We start from the raw sequence: 21,959 nt of genomic DNA on the forward strand, positions 1-21,959 counted from the left end.
ACATGCCTCAAAAGATTAACCAACACATAACATAAGAAAATATTGTATATTTAACACTTGACAGTCCATAAGAGGGATGTGGATCCAGGGGACACTGACAGAGAATCCGCCACACAGGACGGACAAGTCTACAGGAGGACAACTCCTGTACTAGGCCACCACAGATAGATAGATAGATATTGCAAAGAAGAAAGCAGCACTCTTAGAGCTGTGTATAGGTGCTCACTAGCTAGTGTCCCGGCTCAGGATCCTCCGTAGATATTCCAAAGAAGATGCAGTGGCACTCAAATAGTGAAAAAAGGTGAATTATTTATTCTTCTTGAATGTGCAAAAAGGCGACGTTTCAGCTGACTCACTCAGCCATTATCAAGGCTTGAGAATGGCTGAGTGAGTTAGCCGAAACGTCGCCTTTTTGCACATTCAAGATGAATAAATAATTCACCTTTTTTAACTATTTGAGTGCCACTGCATCTTCTTTGGAATAGATAGATATGAGATAGATAGATAGATATGAGATAGATATGAGATAGATATGAGATAGATAGATATGGGATAGATAGATAGATATGAGATAGATATGAGATAGATAGATAGATATGAGATAGATAGATATGAGATAGATATGAGATAGATAGATAGATATGAGATAGATAGATATGAGATAGATATGAGATAGATAGATATGAGATAGATAGATAGATAGATAGGAGATAGATATGAGATAGATAGATATGAGATAGATAGATAGATAGATATGAGCTAGATAGATAGATAGATAGATAGATAGATAGATAGATACAAAAAAGGAATCTCACTGCAGCACACAGATGAAGTGAAAAAAAATTCAAAAGTGGTTTAGTCCATAAAAAAGTGTTTTCACAGCAAGCAACGTTTCGACCAGGCTCCCCTAGTCATTTTCAAGCAGAAAATGATAGATAGATAGATAGATAGATAGATAGATATGAGATAGATAGATAGATATGAGATAGATAGATAGATAGATAGACAGATATGAGATGGATAATTAATAGTAGATAAACATTAGATAAATAGATATAAGATAGATAGATAGATAGTTTCCCAAGTTTGTCCAAAACATTAAACCAATAGAGGAAAAACATCCATGAAAGGTTGAACTACATTACCCTATAGCGAGGTGGAATCAGGGTGGCAAACTGGACATCTGCCTAGGGCCCCCATATCCTTAGGGGCCCACAAGGACTCAACCCATCCCCCACCACAACCACCACCCAAAGAAACCGGAAGAGTAAGCATTAAAGCGGGAATCTGAGATTAGAAAGCACAAGGCTGTTTCCTTTTTTTCCCCCAAAATATGGTGTCTGGTATTGCCTACTAAGGCTACAATAGTGATTTCATTTCTATAATGTAGATTTCGAATATGAGTAGGAAAATGTTCACAGTGTGAACTACTGCACAGATTCCCTCTTTTGTGACGTGTCTGGTCCTTATGTGTTTAGTAGGTTATTGAGTTGTTGCTATATTTTTTTTATATTTTATTAAGTTTTTCTTCTACTTTGTAATACCTCCCCTTTACTTTCTTCGCTGCCCGGTCTATAGTTTGTACATATAACATCTCACGCCTGTTTGTATCTATAGTGTCTGAAAAGATGTTTATGCCGAAACGTGTGATTATTAGTCTGTGTGTGACGAATGGAGGAATTCTTCATGATTTATTATGTGGTTATTTTATACTTTTGTGTGGCTTTTCTGTGCAGGGTTAGACAGGGAAAGAGGAAACAAAAAAAAGGCTTCCTCTTGGAATAGGGACTGTACTGTGATGTCACTAATACTATATAAACCAGTATACTTCACTGTCAAAAGCAGCGACATCTCACGAAGAAAAGCCACGAGTTATACGAGCTCCGGAACTAGAGGAACTGCTCCAGGCTACTCCCAGGGAGAGAAGTAAGATACCATCTAATGCACAGTCTGTGTTTATTGCATTGGGAAATACCATAGATATGTTACACACTATGCTTTGCCTCCGCTACACTCAGCTCTGATCATCACATCCTGTTAGAATGGGTTTTTTGTGTGTTTTTTTTATTTATATTTATTTTTATTTATATCAAAACATTATTACAATCAAATTCCAACGATACATTATAAATACAAAACCCTTAAAGGGTAGCTCCCACCATCCTATTTCTGTCCCTGCCTATAGCCAATCTATCCCTAACCCCCTCCCTGCTTTTAATTTTTATTTTTACTATATTAAAAATGCTATTTGTCTGCCTGGCAGTGTGCTCACTACCAGGCAGACTTCCCCACGTCACTGATGCCTGCTGGGGCCGACACTTCCGCCCTTAGTTCATCTACACAGGGTGCCTCCAGCTGTTTCACCACTACAACTCCCAGCTTGCCCTGACATCTATTGGCTGTCAGGGCATGCTGGGAGTTGTAGAATTGAAACAGCTGGAGGCACCCTGTGTAGATAAACTATTAGTTAGTTACATGCGGCGCTAGCCCGTCCCCTCCGTCTCCCTCCCCCCGCGCCATACCCCGTTCCCTCCATCACAAACCTCATACCCCGTTCCCTCATTACACTTACTGCAGAGTCCGTCAGCGGGCGTGCAGGGATAGCGGCGGCGACGAGGCGGCGGAGGAGGCAGCGGCGGCGATGTGTGGGAGGAGTGGCCCCCCAGTCAGTGGCCGGGGAGCCAATGCGCTCGCTCCCTGCCTGTCTGATTGACAGGCAGGGAGCGAGCGCAGGCTGAATGAAAAGGGACCGATGCCCGGCCGCATCAGTCCTTTTTCAGGCGTGACGTCACACCAGGCGGCAGCCGGCCACTAGGAGGGAGACCCCTAGTGGCCGGTTTTCAAATGTAAATTAAAGCATTTTAATTTAAAAAAAATTATAATAAATGTATATTAGAGATATGTTGTAGTACATAAGTACTACAACATATCAAAAAATAAAGTTGGTGAAAGTGCCCATTTAACCTGTTAGTGGGGCAAAAGAAAAAAAAATAACGTTTAAATATCCTATTGATTGATTGCAATTGGCAAACAGCAACTGAATGGGTACTACGTAGGGCGCTAGGAAAACCTGGCACCAGGGACAATTGCCAGGGCCTCAGGTCACTGCCTCCTATTGATCACCACATCTAGTTGAGTCTCTTTTCGTCCCCAGTGTTGCCCTTGGTAGCTTTAGCGTTTATCAACGCCCCATTAATTCCAACCTTTAATGTAGATAGGAACAAAACTTGAAGGGGGAGTTGACAGCATGTGCGGTGCCAACAAGACTAGTACAGGGCTGGGGAAGTTAAATAGGCACTATCATTTGCAACAACTTTTTATACAGTGTAGATCAGTGGTCTTCAACCTGCGGACCTCCAGATGTTTCAAAAACTACAACTCCCTGCATGCCCGGACAGCCGATGGCTGTCCGGGCATGCTGGGAGTTGTAGTTTTGAAACATCTGGAGGTCCGCAGGTTGACGACCACTGGTGTAGATTATAACATTACATGTAAATTTGTAATATACATTGGTTAAAAAAAATTTGTATATTTTTAGGTAAAAAAAAAGGGTCCATACTTCTTACCCCTAGGGGTCCCTCCACTGTCTATTGCCTGTGTGTCCCAGCTGGGACAAAATGTAGGAAGTTTGGGTGGACAAGCAGAGCTCTGTGCACTAAGGACAAGCAGGGCTTTGTGCAGGGTCTCAGCTTGTCAATCAGCCTGCTGTGTGAGCCGGGGGGTGTGTCACAGAGCCTCAGTGCACAAAGTAGCCAGTTGTCAGCTCAAAGGAGTGAGGGAGGCAATTCCCACAAGAAATGTGAGGGCAAGCAAGGGAACGTCCCCTCCTCCTAAGTGAACTGCATGGAGTGTGAGCAACATAAATGGAGGGGCAAGCTGTGCATAACTAGCTTGCCCCCTGACTGGTGAGCAGTTAAGGGGTTAAGAAATATACAGGCAAGGTTTTTAGCCCCCTCCCCCGTCTGTAAAAACTTGTTGGTAACTATAGTGGTATGTCCCATGGGTGGGGGGAAGGAGTGCACCAATCAGTGGTTTAATAGTTTCCCGGGCTTTCAGGGGCCCTCCCCTGGGTATTTATAGCTGTGGTGCCTCCTTTCCCCCCTCAATCTGCCCAGGACCCGGAGTTTTGCCCTCCCTCCCTCCCTTTTTGTATCTCTGTTTATTGTAAGTCACAGCTTGGCGGTAAGAAGACGGTGAAAGCGGGGTCAACCCGGGGTAGACCTCCACACAGGACCGTGTGGCAGCACCTCTCGGGTTGGCAAGAAGCCAATCGGTGTCTTTGTTACAGTTAAATTGTTATTTATATAAGTAATTTTATAAATAAAGCTGTGGCCGATCCCCACCCATAAAAAGTTGAATTGTTGTTGTGTCAGTTATTATTTAATTAATTATTGTAAAAAGGGGGAGGGGTAGTTATAGCCTGCTAGGAGCTAATTGGGTCTCAACAGTCTGGGAATTAGGAGACCTGAAACGATGAAAACCATGATTTAAGCCCACAGACAGGATGAAGCCTGGAGTGTAAGCATTTGTTATTGAAATCCTGGATTGTTGGTGGGCCTTGAGGACTGAGTTGTGGGACCCTCTGCTGTAGAGTACAACAATCTATTTTGAAAGGTTTGCCGTAAGGCTGTTAGATATGCCTATTTTGGCAGGGTAGTTATCTTATTAAAGATCTATATGTTGTTCACACTGTTATTTTTTATTTTTTGCTTTATTTATATTATTTGGCCATATCTTCATATTTACTACTTAGCGATCATTTATGCCTTTAACTGCTCTATCCTGTAAATTCCGAGGCTTCTGTATATTGTGTTATTTTATAACTTTTAACTGCTGGGAAATGGAGTGTATCCAGTGGATTTGTTCTACCCTAGTTCTTCTTTCAGTTTTGTTCTAAGAGGTGCAATATTAATAATGATAATAATAATAATATTATTATTATTGTAAAAGATATACAAAGTTCCAGCTCACCCCCTTGTCCCGTTGTGCACGGACTGGTGCTGACTCCCCCAACATAGTATACGCAAGCAAAGGAAAATGTCCAGCGCCAAGTCCTTGCCAAACGTTGCACTTTATTAATTGAAACCTCGGTGCACAGTCAGTATGGACACAGGTGACGCGTTTCGGCCCTCACCAACGGGCCTTAGTCGTACAAATTGTACATGTACAAATGAATCTCTTATATGGAGAGCAAGGTGAATGTTCTGCCCCCAAGGGCGGTACAAGACTTGCTTACCTTCTCCAAGCCTAGTCAGGGAGGTGGATCCGGGTCCCAATTAGGCCAGGCACACCTACACTGATATGGCTAGGAGATTCCAGTTTTTCTGCATCATGCAAAACACACAAAAAAATTTAAAATAAAAAACACAGTTAGAATGCGACAGACCAACGAATGGTGGATGCCCCAAGCATGTATCAGGCCGTAGCACGTTCCACAAAGTACTTCTCCACCATTATTGAAAAACGCATGTAAATAAACATGTGGTGTGAACTGAGTTCTTAAAACCAATTTATATGAATCTGTTGCAGCACCAACATAGACAACCGCACTAGCCTATGCTTGTATAAGTTCCCATATAGCTAATAATTATATCATATCCTTGGACCTATGGGTGCCGCAGCCGATTCACACATTACATCATAATAAGATACAGAACAAACAGAACTATAAAATGAAGAGCTAGAGGGTACTAAATATGTGGCATATGTTAATGAATAAATAAATATGCATATGTTTTATTAGTAATGTAAAATCACATTACTAATAACAGACACTCACTTCCAGTAGAAAACATATGCATGCGTATTTATTCATTAACATAGGCCACATATTTAGTACCCTCTAGCTCTTCATTTTATAGTTCTGTTTGTTCTGTATCTTATTATGATGTAATGTGTGAATCGGCTGCGGCACCCATAGGTCCAAGGATATGATATAATTATTAGCTATATGGTAACTTATACAAGCATAGGCTAGTGCGGTTGTCTATGTTGGTGCTGCAACAGATTCATATAAATTGGTTTTGAGAACCCAGTTCACACCGCATGTTTATTATCATGCGTTTTTCGAGAATGGTGGAGAAGTACTTTGTGGAACGTGCTACGGCTTGATACATGCTTGGGGCATCCACCATTCGTTGGTCTGTCGCATTCTGTGTTTTTATTTATATATTTTTTGTGTGCGTTTTACATGATGCAGAAAAACTGGAATCTCCTAGCCATATCAGTGTAGGTGTGCCTGGCCTAATTGGGACCCAGATCCACCTGCCTGACTAGGCTTCGAGAAGGAAAGCAAGGCTTGTACCGCCCTTGGTGGTGGAGCGTTCACTTTGTTCGCCATATAAGAGCTTCATTTGTACATGTACAATTTGTATGACTAAGGCCCGTTGGTGAGGGCCGAAACGTGTCACCTGTGTCCATACTGACTGTGTACCAAGGTTTCAATTAATAAAGTGCAACATTTGGCAAGGAGTTGGCGCTGGACATTTTCCTTTGTTAGCTTATAATAATAATTATTATTATTACTATATATTTATAATTCTTTTCTTGTATTTTATTATACATGTTTTATAGCATTATATCAATTATAATTGTACTTGCACTATTGTGTTTTACTTTGCAGTTTATCATGTGTTCTCCTGTGACCTTGCCTAACCCAGTACTTTATCTGTTTTTATATATATATATATATATATATATATATATATATACATACATATATATTGGTGATTCATATATTTGTAAACCTGCTTGGCCTGACGAAGCGATTCCTTTAGAATTCGAAATGTGTTGCCTGTTTAGTAAAAGTTCTATCTACTTCTACTTCTGTCCTATAAACTGAGGACTACTCACTATGACAAAGCGCCATACATTGGTCCATTTTACAGCGCTGTATTGTGCTGACTTAAACAATCTATATTGCTCACCTTGTGACTCAGAATCTTCACTGTCAGAAAAGAAATTCAAAAGGGACAAAAGCTAAGGGAGTTCGTACCATAGAGGTGGCCTATGGAGCACCCCCTATCGACGTTCCAGCTTGGTCTTGTCCTCATCATTGTAATGGATGGTGAAGGCCAGCACCGGGATCTGGTCCTTGCAGATGCTGAAATGTCAGAAAAGTAAACGTTGGTGGTGAAATGGGACAAGGGACACCAAGAAATCCCGTTGGAAGTGGTTAGTAATTTGGTGGTTTCAGGCAGCAACTACTGGGCACACATCTTTGCTGTGTTGGGCGTGCTGTGTCTTTGCTTTGATGTGTTGGATGTGCTGATAACCAATGAAGCTCAGGGAGATGAAACTTGTACTACTGTAATTTACCATACATCATTGTTCTTTACTAACTTCACTTAGACCTTACTGTACGCGGTCTTCTTATTTTCCTTTTAGATGGGGCACATTGTACCAGTAGTCATTTTGCTTATTGCCTGTTCAGATCTTCTTCAAGCATCCAGGTTTTTCCACTTGAAAGAAAAAAGTAAGCATATTCCAAGAATTTATTTACCTTTATGTATATTCCTTGACATTATAGTGAAGAGAGCCGTAGAGGAACAAGGTATACAGTGTTCACTTGCACTCTAGCACCTCCGCAGGAGAAATGAAGCATTACACAGCTCTAACTTGAATCAGAGATCTACTTGTGTAATGCCTGGAAGTACTGAATCCTCTAGAAGGAGAGATGGTTTCTATGGACACTCTGTACTCTAGCAACAGCAGGATACTGAGCAGGGGACTCCCCTGTAATAACTCTGAATTCCCTGACTGTTTTTTCTAAGCTAGAAAGTCCCTTTCAGTCTATGATGTTGTTGCATATTAAGCCATTATTCTGCCTCTAAACTTTCATATGTGTATTAGAGGAGATTCTACTTTTGTTCTTACCAAAATAGCGCCACTCTTTCCCATGATCTTGGACAGGTATTGCAGCGGTGCCTACCCTTTCTAACCTCATGCAGCCACTTTAAATACTCAAAAGGCTGTAACTTTTTTTATTTATTTTTTGTACATTTTGGGTATGGCAACATGCAGCGAAAATGTTAGATTTTCTGCAGCGAAAAATCAGTGGCATTTCCGCGGTCTAAAATCAAGTCCCCCCCCCCCCCCCCCCCATCATTGTGCACTCAATACCCCATAATGAGAACGTGAGAACAGAATTTTGGAAATTGTAGCAAATTTATTAAAAAGGAAAAACTAAAGTGTTAGCTCTGGCTCCTCCCATTTGTCTTGATCATATCTGAGATGTTTCTACACCTTTATTGGAGTGACTTGTGATAAATTCGGTTGATTGGACATAATTTGGAATTAAAAGCCAAGTCCTGAGATGGAAAGGACTGCCTATCGAGCTCAGAGACAGGGTGTGGAGACACAGATCTCAAATAGGGTACAAAAAATTATGCAGCACTGAAATTTCCCAAAAACATAGTGGCCTGCATAATTTTGAAATGGAGGAATGGTCTGAAGGAAACCAGAATGAATTTTTTGGCCTTAATTATAAGCGTCATGTCTGGAGGAAACCAGGCACTGCTCCTCACCTGTCCAATACCATCCCTACAGTGATCATGGTGCGGGCAGCATCATGTCTGGAGGAAACCAGGCACTGCCCATCACCTGCCCAATACCATCCCTACAGTGATCATGGTGCGGGCAGCATCATGTCTGGAGGAAACCAGGCACTGCCCATCACCTGCCCAATACCATCCCTACAGTGATCATGGTGGGGGCAGCATCATGTCTGGAGGAAACCAGGCACTGCCCATCACCTGCCCAATACCATCCCTACAGTCATCACGGTGGGGGCAGCATCATGTCTGGAGTAAACCAGGCACTGCCCATCACCTGCCCAATACCATCCCTACAGTGATCATGGTGGGGGCAGCATCATGTATGGTGGAAACCAGGCACTGCCCATCACCTGTCCAATACCATCTCTACAGTGATCATGGTGGGGACAGCATCATGTCTGGAGGAAACCAGGCACTGCCCATCACCTGTCCAATACCATCCCTACAGTGATCATGGTGGGGGCAGCATCATGTATGGTGGAAACCAGGCACTGCCCATCACCTGTCCAATACCATCTCTACAGTGATCATGGTGGGGACAGCGTCATGTCTGGAGGAAACCAGGCACTGCCCATCACCTGTCCAATACCATCCCTACAGTGATCATGGTGGGGGCAGCATCATGTTTGGAGGAAACCAGGCACTGCTCATCACCTGCCCAAAACCATCCCTACAGTGATCATGGTGGGGGCAGCATCATTTCTGGAGGAAACCAGGCACTTCCCATCACCTGCCCAATACCATCCCTACATTGATCATGGTGGGGGCAGCATCATTTCTGGAGGAAACCAGGCATTGCTCATCACCTGCCCAATACCATCCCTACAGTGATCATGGTGGGGGCAGCATCATTTCTGGAGGAAATCAGGCACTGCTCATCACCTGCCCAATACCATCCCTACAGTGATCATGGTGGGGGCAGCATCATGTCTGGAGGAAACCAGGCACTGCCCATCACCTGCCCAATACCATCCTTACAGTGAAGTATGGTGGGGGCAGCATCATGTCTGGAGGAAACCAGGTACTGCTCATCACCTGCCCAATACCATCCCTACAGTGAAGTATGGTGGAGGCAGCATCATGTCTGGAGGAAACCAGGTACTGCTCATCACCTGCCCAATACCATCCCTACAGTGATCATGGTGGGGGCAGCATCATGTCTGGAGGAAACCAGGCACTGCCCATCACCTGCCCTATACCATCTCTACAGTGATCAGGGTGTGGGCAGCATCACGTCTGGAGAAAACCAGGCACTGCCCATCACCTGCCAAATACCATCCCTACAGTGATCATGGTGGGGGCAGCATCACGTCTGGAGAAAACCAGGGACTGCCCATCAGCTGCCCAATACCACCCCTACAGTAAAACATGGTGGGGCAGAATCATGCTGTGGTGGTATTTTTTTAACAGCTGGGACAGGAAGACTAGTCATGGTTGAGGAAAAGCTGAATGGAGCACAGTACAGAAAATTTCTTAATGAAAACCTGATCCAGAGTGCTCTGGACCTCAGACTGGGTAGAAGGTTCATCTTGCAACAAGACAATGCCCCTAAGCACACAGCCAAGACAACACAGGAGCAGCTTAGAGACAACTCTGTGAGTGTCCTGAAGTGGCCCAGACAGGGTATTGACTTGAACCCAATGGAACATCTCTGGAGAGACCTGAAAATGGCTTCCACCAATGTTCCCCATCCAACCTTACAGTGCCTAAAATGATCTGCAGAGAATAATGGCAGAAAATCCCCAAATCCTGGTGTGCTAACCTTATGGCCTCATTCCCCAAAAAGACTGGAGGCTGTAATCACTGCCTAAGGGGCTTCAACTAAGTCCTGAGTAAAGGGTTGGAATACTTATGTCACAGCAATACTTTAGTTTTTCCTTGATAATAAATTAATAAATATTTGTGACATTCTCTTTTCACTTTGTAAAAAAGTGCAATGGTTTTGATCCAGTGCAACCACTCCAAATGGTAACCATGGGGAATGGCCAGACATAGGTAAACTTGGCCTAAGAGAATGCAATTACACCAAAGGGGGGGGACATAGGGCTCCACATAAGAGGAAAGCGTTTAATAGTAGATGACTATTGGGTGCTGTTTGCAGTCTGCACAGGACATGGAAGAACCATATGGTTGATGTTATTCACTACTTTATGTCTCAGCTTTAATTGTAGAGGTTGATCGATTAAAAACAAAAAGTGGAGAAACTGTGACCATTGAATGCAATACCACTGCTCACAGCAATGCTGCCCTCGACAACAAAAGAATACACTGGAGCAAAAAGGGCCGCACAGGCAAAACCCTCACCGTGAGAGTAAGCGAACGCCCGGATGCGCAAAACTATACGTGTATGCTGGGAAATGAGATCATTGACTATACACAGGTTGTAATACATGAGGTGAACCAGCACCCTATCAGAAGAATTCTCAGTAAGTATGAAATTATCTTATGATCTGTTATTATGTTTCTATTTATTTACACATAATGATATGACATATATGTATAATGGAATATAGAGGTACCCTACTAGATAGCATTGACGATGACACATAGTCAATAGGGGCTGGTAATAATATATTATTGTGACTCTTGGGGCTACAAAGGTTATACTAAAATACCTTAAACAGAGTAGATTTACTTATGGCCACAGTAGGCCTGTGCCTATGGGTGACCGAGGGAGAGGGGCTTTTGTTGAAGTGAAAATTTATAATTTAGAGGCTTCAGAGGAATGCACCCCAATGTCCTGTTTTATTTCATAAGAGCAGGCTAACATATAATGGCTATACATGCTTATAGGTGTGACCTACTTGATGGTTGGAGTCTATGTCTTCAGACCTCTAAAATGCCTACCTGGTATTGACCCCTTTGAAAGATTTCTTTGTACAGGGTGGTCCAGGCCCCATGCATGGGGCTGTATTATAGGTGTGGTGTACCACCCCTGATTTGGCGGATTATAACTTTTTGTTAATATTCAAATTAAACTCAAGTGCCCAGGGGGCGATCCCAAGCAGGTCAATTATCCAGGCAAGTCCAACCCATGTCCTCTTTATCAGTGCCCCATGTCCTGCTTACTTTCGCCTACCCTGTTTTTCTGGCAGCCACTGGATAAAGAGAACATGGACACACCTGGGCTCTTGTATTAGAAAACGCCTCCCTTGGGCATTTGAGCCTCATTTGCATATTAACAAAAAGACCAATGGAAAGTTATTGAAAGAGCTTTATTCGTCATTCAGTCGTCATTACAAGTCATACAATAAATTACAATCACACAAAGCATGGCAGTACAATATACAGCACAGGTTCTCTAAGCTATACACCGTACCACATGCTACACTAACACTCCGCTACATCACTCCGTATCGAAGAAACACAGTCAAAAAACAACAACACATTACAGTCTGTGATCGGGGAGGGGTGTGGGGTCAATGGGGGTTGGGGGAGGGCGGATCACAGGATCAAACTACTGGGCAAACGTTTGGGGAGGTAGGGGAAGCAGAGGGGTGTTAATCCTCTTCTTCATCAATGTCCGGACAGTCCAAGATGGAATAGTCTCTAAGCCGTGGACCAGCCTGCGGCAGTTCTGGACGGACATGTCCTCCCTGTTGTAGATGAGGCGGTTCCTGGCCAGCCATATAGCTTCCTTAAAACAGTTCATAAGGCGCCAGGCCTCCTGGATGGCCTCCACATCGTGAACTCCAGGAAGAAGTCCATACAGTACCGAATGGTGCGATAGGTTGTTCCTGGGTACCGAGTCTCTAAGTTCAAGTTCCAGGGCGTTCAATAGGCAAAGGGGCACTGCCAAAAGACCAATGGAAAGGACTATTGAAATAATTAGGTATGCCCAGAATCTTAGCCCTATGACTTGCTCTATGTAGCCCTGGGCTTTTTTACACCCATGTTTTACTCAGTGTGCATGGGCCCTAAAAGTTCTTCCAGTTCTGGCTACCAGACAAAGCTAAATAGGCCTTGATGTTTACAATTCTTTTTACGTTTTTCCACAGAGGTAAAAAGTCCAATAAGTTGTATGATAAAAAACTACCATGGCCATTTCACTTGCTCATGGAACGGAACATCCGAACCCAATATTGAGTTCTTCTTTGAAGCCTTTGACAAGTAAGTTTATTTGCTTCCACCTGAAACTTTGTAACAAAAATAATGAAAGAAAAAATGTGTAAAAGGAAAAAAGAATTTGCTCTTTTTATCAGAAGCAGCGCTACTCTTCTCTGATGTGACACTGTTTTTAGGGGAAAAAAAGCACACCCTTAAAGGACATGTCCGGCGCGCACTTTTCTCATTTTATCCCATCCGGGCTGCAAAATAAAAGAAAAGAAACTTTCTCTTACCTGCCAACGAGCCCCCGGAGCTCCGGTACACTCCGGTACAGGTGTTCGGTCCCCGGGCTGTATTCTTCTTACTTCCTGTTAACCCCGACACGTCACACGGAGCTTCAGCCTATCACCAGCCGAGGCGGGACATCACTGCGGCCGGTGATAGGCTGAAGCTCCGTGTGACGTTCCGGGCTAACAGGAAGTAAGAAGAATACAGCCCGGGGGCTGAACATCTGTACCGGAGCTCCGGGGGCTCGTTGGCAGGTAAGAGAAAGTTTTTTTCTTTTATTTTGCAGCCCGGACGGGATAAAATGAGAAAAGTGCGCGCCGGACTACTCCTTTAACTCTAATACTAGGAAATCTCTTGTATTTACTGGGATATTATTATTGTTGTTGTTATTGTTGTTATGATTCTTATTATTATTACTATTATTACTACTATTACTAGTACTACTATTATTATTTTAGCAAAATTAAAACCACTGAAGTTTGTAAAACAGGTACAAAGTAGAAAATATGGAGCATTCACCCGGTAAGTTGGTTGAAAATCTTGTTACTTTATTTCTTATTCGGCTACATTTGTGCAGGGGAGCGGACAGGAGTGGTGGTGTGGGGGATGGATGGGCAACGGACTGTATCGCGCGGCGTGGCGCTTCGTCAGGCCGGGGCCTGACGAAGCGCCACGCCGCACGATACGGTCCATTGCCCACCCATCCCCCCTGCCACCGCTCCTGTCCGCTCCCCTGCACAAATGTATTCAAATAAGAAATAAAGTAACAAGATATCCAACCAACTTACCGGGTGAATGCTCCATATTTTCTACTTTGTACCTGTTTAAAGATTATTTGCCTTTCAAGTGAGCACCCAATAAGGTTTTTGCAGCGATGGACACATAGCAAGATTGGATAAAGTGGGTTCGAAAATTGTAGCCACAGTGGTCCCGAGGTTTCTGGGTGGTCTTATTGAACTTTTATAACAGTTTTTTTACATTTACTTTTTTTTAATACTTTTTTTGATAGGAACAGCGACAGTCCATTAACCTGTGGGAACATCGAAAAACATAATACAGAAGGAAATGCGATCCCCAGCTATACGGTGCACTGTCATGACGCTCACACATGCCATTACTCAGAAGATCCAAGTATTGATGTGGAGCTGCATGTCCTGACCAAGACCATGTATGAGCATCATACTAAATCCTTCACATTGCGAAACATCAGTAAGTACATTCACCTGAAATATAACTTGACTGAACATTTATGATTTAGGCCTAGTTCACACCGCCATTCAGAGTCCATTCAAGTTACGGGACCTGAGCGGAGAAAAAAATGCTGCAAGTAGTAATATTTTTTTCCGCTCAACTCCTGCAAAACAACAGACACCTGACAGAAACCCAAGGGACCCTATTCAAAGTTAATGGGACCTGTCGGAACCCCGTGGTGTTATTGTGCGCCGATCGTTTAGGGTCCATTTAGCGCAAAAAGAAAGAACCTAGCAGACCTTTAATGAGTTGGAGCACAACGCTGACGTGAATGTAACTTAAGATGTAAAGGGTGGTCTGAAGTTGGAGAATAGGAACTTTCTTCATTTTTTTAAAATAGTGCCACTCTTGTCTACAGGGGGTGTCTGGTATTGCAGCTTATCCCGTTCAAATGAATAGGGTTACCGGTATATGATTTGCAATACCAGGCACAAACCACAGAAAAAGATGTTACATACAATCATAATTGCAAAAAAATTACCTGTAGGTTCACCTCTGAATACCATGTAGCAGAGCTGAAATTGTCAATACAGCAATGCTTAGTTTTCCAACTGGATAATATGAACAGTACATAAATTAGGCTCTGAGTACACAGTGTTCCAGCTTTCCATTTGAGGTATTAGCTACTATAAAGAGTTGAGTAAACCTCCCAAAAATGTGTTCTTATTTGATGGATGATTTGGATTTTTACAGGAGCAGGGAATCCTGTCAAAAAACAGGAGTCCCTGCTTCTGTACACTGAGTGGCAATGAAGAATGCTCAGTTATTCACTGTGCCAACCATCATTGCTTACCTCCTGGGGCCCCGCACACATTCAGTGCACCTGTCAGCCAGATGCTTACTGTGCAGGAACAGGGACATCTTTCTTTGACAGAAGTCCCTATTTCTGTACATAGTTTCCATTGCTCCCTATTGGTGTAGGGTTCCATGAACTATGTACAGGAGCTATACAGTACAGGAGCTGAACTATGAACTATGTACAAGAGCAGGGACTCCTGTCAAACATCTGAGTCCTTGCTCCTGTAGGTACTGAGCAGCCAGGAATACATAGTTTAGCATGTAGGAAAGTATAGACTGCTGCATTTTCTTATATCATTGGAAAAAAATAGTGATACCAACTCTATGACATATATCACTCAAACACACCAAACAAACACTCTTTTGGTGCTGGCAGGTAAATGTATCCATCTCACATATACATGGGTAGCTACCCAGCATAGAAATAAAACATAGAGCTCAAATGCAATGTGTTTTACCATTAACACTATGACAAGAGACTGTCCTATTAAAGTGTACCTGTCATCAACAAAAGGGTTTTATATAATGTAGATAATACCATCATATGTATATTTGTAATATACATTGGTTAAAAAATATGAATATTTTTGTCCCTGCAGCTATTGTTTGTGTGTCTCTATGAGGAGTCCAAATACAGGAAGTGAGGGTGGACAAGCAAGGTTATGTGCAATGAGGACAAGCAGGGCCCTGTGCAGTGACGCTCTGTGACATGCCCCCAGCTCACACAGCAGGCTGATTGACAAGCCAGGAGCCTGCACATAGCCCTGCTTGTCCTATCCTCACTTCCTGTGTTTGGACTCCTTATAGAGACTCACAGGCAATTGCCGCAGGGGCAGCATTTTTTCACCAAAAAATATACACATTTTTTAACCAATGTATATTACAAATATACATATAATGGTAATATCTACATTATATAAAAAGTTATTGTTGACGACAGATACACTTTAAGGTGGTTATCCAGGATAAGAAAAACAGAGCTAATTTCTTCAAAAATAACACCATGCTTGTCCTCAGGTTGTGTGTGGTATTGCAGCTCAGTTCCATTGAAGTTAATGAAGCCAAGTGTTAATACCGCACACAACCTGAGGACAGGTGTGGCACTGTTTTTCTGTTCCTGGATAACCTCTTTAATGCTTTGTATACATCTGCATTGGAGGCTCCATTTGAAGTCAATGGGGTCTATAAGTATTGTAGGGTGTGACAGAGACTGGCATACCATATGTGTGACATGTGCAGACCACAGGGGTCCAACAGGCAAAAGGGCTGCTGCCCGCTTAAGCTAGCATCTTCCTACCGTCTATTGGATTGTATGTTAAGCATTGACTTATACATACATATATCCGAATAACTGGTCTTTGAGCTATTACAAAGCAACACTTTGATATCCTATTGTTGTTTGGAGGGGGGGGGGGCTGCTGTCTGTAGGGGCCCTTGAGTTAGAGTGTCCCCATTAACAATGCAAGATAAAGAGGGCCAATGTTAACAGTACCAGCAAGAATTTCCCTATAAACTGTGTCAACCATATAGCAATCACAGTGCCCTTTATGCTGACATGGATGCCCCCTCTCATTTTGCATAAATCACACATACCCTGTTGCTTTTTATCTTATAGTAAAACCTGATCCGCCACAAGATCTTCGCTTAGAGAACATAAACAACGACCTCTACTTACATTGGAATTATCCAAAAACTTGGTGCAACTCACACTCATTCTACGGGCTTGTGTTTAACATCAAAGTGGAAAGGAAAAGTCCAAACGAGGAGGAGGTAAAACATTTTAGTTATTTTCCTAAAAATATCCCACTCATGTCTATGGTCCAAGTCACCTATGACTTCCTGTGGTCTGGTGGTTTTATATGGCCGTGAAGGATTTTAGGGCTGTATTACACCCCCCACCATGAGCAGAAATCTTGTGTAACAAGCCCATTATAGGGCCTCAAGAATGATCCCTGGATTATTTGTGCGGCCATTTACTTCTATCAGTCATCCACCGCACATCCCCTATTACACAAGGAGACGTGAGGCCAATGAATGAGGATATTTTCTTTACAGGTCAAAATCTTTCATAATCACCCTGTGTAATAGGATCTCTAGATACCACATTTTTACAAGCATATTACAGCAGACTTCCTGTGGACCCACTAAACTGAACATAGATTGTCATACAACCCAATGGATATCGAAGTTCAATTCAACAGAATTTTGAAGGGTGTTAAATCCATAAAAAAGAGTCTTAATAAAGTTCTGCCAACTCATAAAGTAATGTCATGTTGCTAGGATATGCCCCCACTTTATGTTTGGTAGAGGTCCCAGAGTTTGTCCTAAAAACAGGAGTTCCAGGTAATACTATTATGCATAGTTGGCACATTATGCATAGTTGGCACTTTCTTTGAGAAGGCAACCTCAATAGAAGATCCCTTTCCAATGCAATTTTGGGTGGCCTACTCAGAAAGGTTTCATTGTGTGTTATCAATGTGTCTCAGAATTGTCCTTAGAACAGGGGTTCCAGGTAATACTATTAAAGGATATGAAAACCTTTCAACATGTCATAGAAAAGCATAAGTTGAGATCTGGCCCAGAGGCCACCCACTACAGGAAAAAGAGTTTGTCAGCTCTGTTTAACTTTTTCCAGAAGCTGCCTGGTTGCCCATTATAGTTTGAGGCCAACCATGCAGCCTCCTGAAGATAAACAAGAGGAGCCAACACTGATGCCTTAAAACGATTAACATACATTGGACAGACACTGATGGCACATCCTACCAATACAGTGAAACCTGTCCAAAAGTCCACCAAACAGTATGCATTGTGGCCACTTTCTTTGAAAAGACAACCTCTACAGAAGATAACTTTTCAATGCAATTTTGGGCGATCTTCTCAAAGAGGTTTCACTGTATATCATCATTGTGTCACAATATCGCACATACCCATTAAGCTACTTTTAGGCCCCATGAGTAATATTCAATATTTTTATGTATTCACTAAACAATTGCATGTTGAATTGATCTTTAGAACTACCTAAATGTTGATAACACATCCCTGTTCCTGGGCCACAATGAGGTCACACAGTTCTGCGTTCAAGCCCGAGACATGTACCATGTTAACTCTTCCTGGAGCAATTGGTCATGTGCCAAGTAGGTAAGATACACGTCTGTGACTTGTTGTGAATAAGTTTGATGTGCAAATATTCCGGGGTGGGGGGGGTATGGGGCTTATTATGCCTTTTATTGTCCTTGTATTTTCTGAATGGTATGTTTTAATGGAACTTACTTTGTGTGACCAAAAAGTGCTTCATTTTTTGCAGCGGTGGAAGTCAATCCCCATCATGATGTCATCTATAGGCCATCTATACAATCTAGGCCAAAAACTTTTTAATAGGTATATTGGTCTAGTTTCCGAACCCATTGCATAGGCCTAGAGAAGTTGTCTCCAAACTATGGACCTCCGGCTGTTGCAGAATTACAACTTCCACCATGCTCGGGCATGGTGGGTGTTGTAGTTTTGCAACAGCTTTGCTTATTGAAAATATGTCAATAAATGGACAAGTGGGTGTCAACATGCAAGTGAGGGTCATCACTATGCATTCTGACACTTTGTCAAACCAGGGATGACCGTGTCAGACTAAGTAGGGTCAAACCCCTATGACAAAAGGGATTGGTAACACCCAGTTGTAATTTTTTTGTCCACATTTCCAGGGAGGAATAACAGAGGAATGACATTATATAGAGTTCTGTCTTTTGTTTTTTATGGCTGCCATGGGTCCTTCTGAAATGTAGTAATAAAGGACGGCCATTCAGAAGAAGAGCTGTGTCTATAATACAGTGAAACCTCTCCAAAAGACCACCACTTTGTGAAGACCACTCCCATATCCAGACCAGATTTTGGTTGACACAATTTTGCATGGTGGTTATTTGCTTTGTGAAGAACCCCCCATACAATACCACTTGTTAATGCAATTTTTGGCAGCCTCCTCAAAGGGGGTTCAATATACATAGACAGCTCAAGTCCATCACAACAAGAGTCACTGTATTTTACCAGCCCAGGTGGGGGATCCCTATCTGTAATGTCCGTGAACCTTAGTATGTCATATAACGAAAGGTTGTACTATACTATCATGGACAGTCCGTAGGTCGAGGAAGAAGAGGATTAAAACCCCTCTCCTTCCCAGTTCTCCCCTTGTGGGTCCCCTATGCCTTCTTGTTTTAGCCAACGTTTTATAATGTATCCAGGAATGTTAGTGTAGCATGTGGTATGATGTATAGTGTAGGGAACCTGTGCTGGATATTGTGCTGTCATGCTATGTATGGTGAATGTATTATTTATTGTATAGGTGATTGACGTTTTATTGCTAATAATGTTATTTTCAATCAGAAACTAAAGGTTGTCATTGTAAGGTATGTGAATTAAGAAGACAAAGTAATATAATATTTGTTTACTGTAGGTATTAATATATTTATACATTACCTATATCTTCTCTTTATGAGCTAAGCAGACTATTTTATATATTCTATTTTTAATTTATAGCAAGGAAAAACACAAAAAGCAGCACAAACAAGAGAAGGACAAGAAGAAAAAGAAAAAAGGCAACAAAAAACAAAAAAGGCAACAAAAAACAACAATGACGTAAAATAATAATTGCACACAAGCATACAACTTGGATCTCCTATTTTTGCACAGTTGTGACAATACGAAGCAGGCCATTGCATTGTTACATTGTTATACTTCATAGAGTCTTTTTTTAATATATATTTTTGTACCGTTATTTATTTCTTATGTACAATAAGTTTGATCAGTTTTAAACTGATAAGTGGGTCTAATAGAGCACCCAGTTTTGTACCATAGAATAAGGGCCTGGGCGACTAGGGTGATGCTTACCTGACATTTTTACTTCATGGCATAGAGACGTCTCAGAAGTTTGGATGGGTGGAGGTCCAGGTGGTAGAAAAGTCTATAGACTTTTATGGGGGAGATTTATCAAAACCTGTCTAGACTAAGAGTGGTAGAGTTGCCCATGGAAACCAATCAGATCACTTCTTTCATTTTTCCCAGGCCTCTTTAAAAAGGAAAGATGTGATCTGATTGGTTGCTATGGGCAACTGCACCACTCTTCCTCTGCACAGGTTTTAAAGGACAAGGACAACTGTAGTGGTACACTTTTACATATGCCCGTGCCTAAAAAATAAACAAAATAAACTCATACATACCTTCCTACGAGCCCCCGTTGATCCGGCACAGGCCTCACGATCTGGCAGTGCTGACGTCATTCCACTTCCTGGGGACGGGAATGCCGCAGAGCCGCCGGCGTATCACCGGCCGTAGCGATGTCCCGCCCCGGCCTGTGATAGGCTGAGCCCACTGTCATGTAAGAAGCCGGCCAGAGCTCCTTACATGACAGAGGGCTCAGTCTATCACCGACTGGGACGGGACATCGCTACGGCCGGTGATACGCCGGCGGCTCTGCGGCGTCCCCCTCCCCAGGAAGTGGAATGACGTCAGCACTGCCGGACCGTGAGGCCCGTGCCGGATCAACGGGGGCCTGTAGGAAGGTATGGATGAGTTTATTTTGTTAATTTTTGAGGCCCGGGCACGGACATATATAAAAGTGTACCACTACAGTTGTCCTTTAATAAATCTCCCCCTATGAGTCCCCCATGCACAGAATAAAGAGGCACATCCCTTAGGCAAGAGCTTCTGCCCCTTCATTCTAGAGATTGGTAGTGGGGTTTCAGCACTTATATCCCTCACCGAGCCAAACGTCTGACCTTTCTCTATCACATCAGAACTTTGTTTAAAGTTTAGGGACACTATAACATGAATCTCCTAGGCCCCAATGCAAAATCTGTCATGTGACATTTATACTGACGACATACTATGTGGCAATGGGAGGCTTTAGGCCTCCTCCTGCCCCAGGGCCCAGGTGCACGCTACCTCTACACCCGCTATGGTTATTCTCTTGTTTTCCATCAACCTATAACTAGAAATTACATTCTTGTGGTAGTAAAGATATTATTTATTATAATTTTTGTTCTATTTCATGTTCCTGGTTGAAATTATTGTTATACATTAAAGGGGTACTCCGGTAACTGGTGCCAGAAAGCTAAACAGATTTGTTAATTACTTCAATTGAAAAATAATTAATCCATCCATTACTTATCAGCTACTGTATACTACAGAGGAAGTCCTTTTCTTTTTTAATTTCCTTTCTGTCTGAGCACAGTGCTCTCTGCTGACACCTCTGTCCATGTCAGGAACTGTCCAGAGTAGGAGCAAATCCCCATAGCAAACCTCTCCTTCTTTGGATAGTTCCTGACATGGACAGAGGTGTCAGCAGAGAGAACTTTTCTTTTTGAAGAAATTCAAAAAGAAAAGAACTTCCTCTGGAGCATGCAGCAGCTAATAAGTATTGGAAGGATTAAGATTTGTAAATAGAAGTAATTTACAAACCTTTATAACTTTCTGGCACCAGCTGATTTAAGAGACATATCAAATACCCCTTTTAAGACATATCAAGCTGAGCTGGGCTCTATAGTATATAAGGATATACAACCTATATTTGTAAGGATTTTAATGACCACTGTATTTATATGCAATATTGGTCCAGTTTTCTGTGCTGAAAAACGTAAAAATAATTATTGTGCTATAAAATTGTTGTTTTTGTTTTATCAATAAAAGGTACAAGTAATAATTTTGTGTATGTTGATCATTTATATATGTGCTCCTACACGTAAGCATGATATAAAACTGTACTTGGCTTTGGGCCAGCTGTCAGTGTGCCGCGCTATTCTTCAGAATACCTTTTTGTCAGGCTGCCTCCGACTTAGTTGAGATGTGAAGATGTGAACATAGCCCTAACTTACCATACATAGAAAAAAATCAGTTCCCCCTGGTGCTATTTCCACAACTACGAACATACCGTATATACTCGAGTATAAGCCGAGTTTTTCAGCACGATTTTTCGTGCTGAAAACGCCCCCCTCGGCTTATACTCGAGTGAACTCTCCGCCTGTCAACCCCTTCTCA

The 21,959-nt window shown here is 42.4% G+C and overlaps 1 protein-coding gene across 1 annotated transcript; it reads left to right on the plus strand.

Moving 5' to 3' along the window:
• Positions 1-1,858: 1,858 nt before the first annotated feature.
• IL12B (interleukin 12B) lies at positions 1,859-20,056 on the plus strand. The gene is made up of 8 exons (XM_056569517.1): positions 1,859-1,926; positions 7,387-7,474; positions 10,715-10,981; positions 12,554-12,665; positions 13,900-14,099; positions 16,555-16,709; positions 17,952-18,077; positions 19,464-20,056. Exons 2-7 carry the CDS (start codon positions 7,387-7,389, stop codon positions 18,075-18,077), a joined length of 948 nt encoding a protein of 315 aa, XP_056425492.1. The 5' UTR covers positions 1,859-1,926; the 3' UTR covers positions 19,464-20,056.
• The last annotated feature ends 1,903 nt before the right edge of the window (positions 20,057-21,959 follow it).

This window comes from Hyla sarda, chromosome 4, assembly GCF_029499605.1.
Source record: "Hyla sarda isolate aHylSar1 chromosome 4, aHylSar1.hap1, whole genome shotgun sequence".
Classification (NCBI taxonomy): Eukaryota; Metazoa; Chordata; class Amphibia; order Anura; family Hylidae; genus Hyla; species Hyla sarda.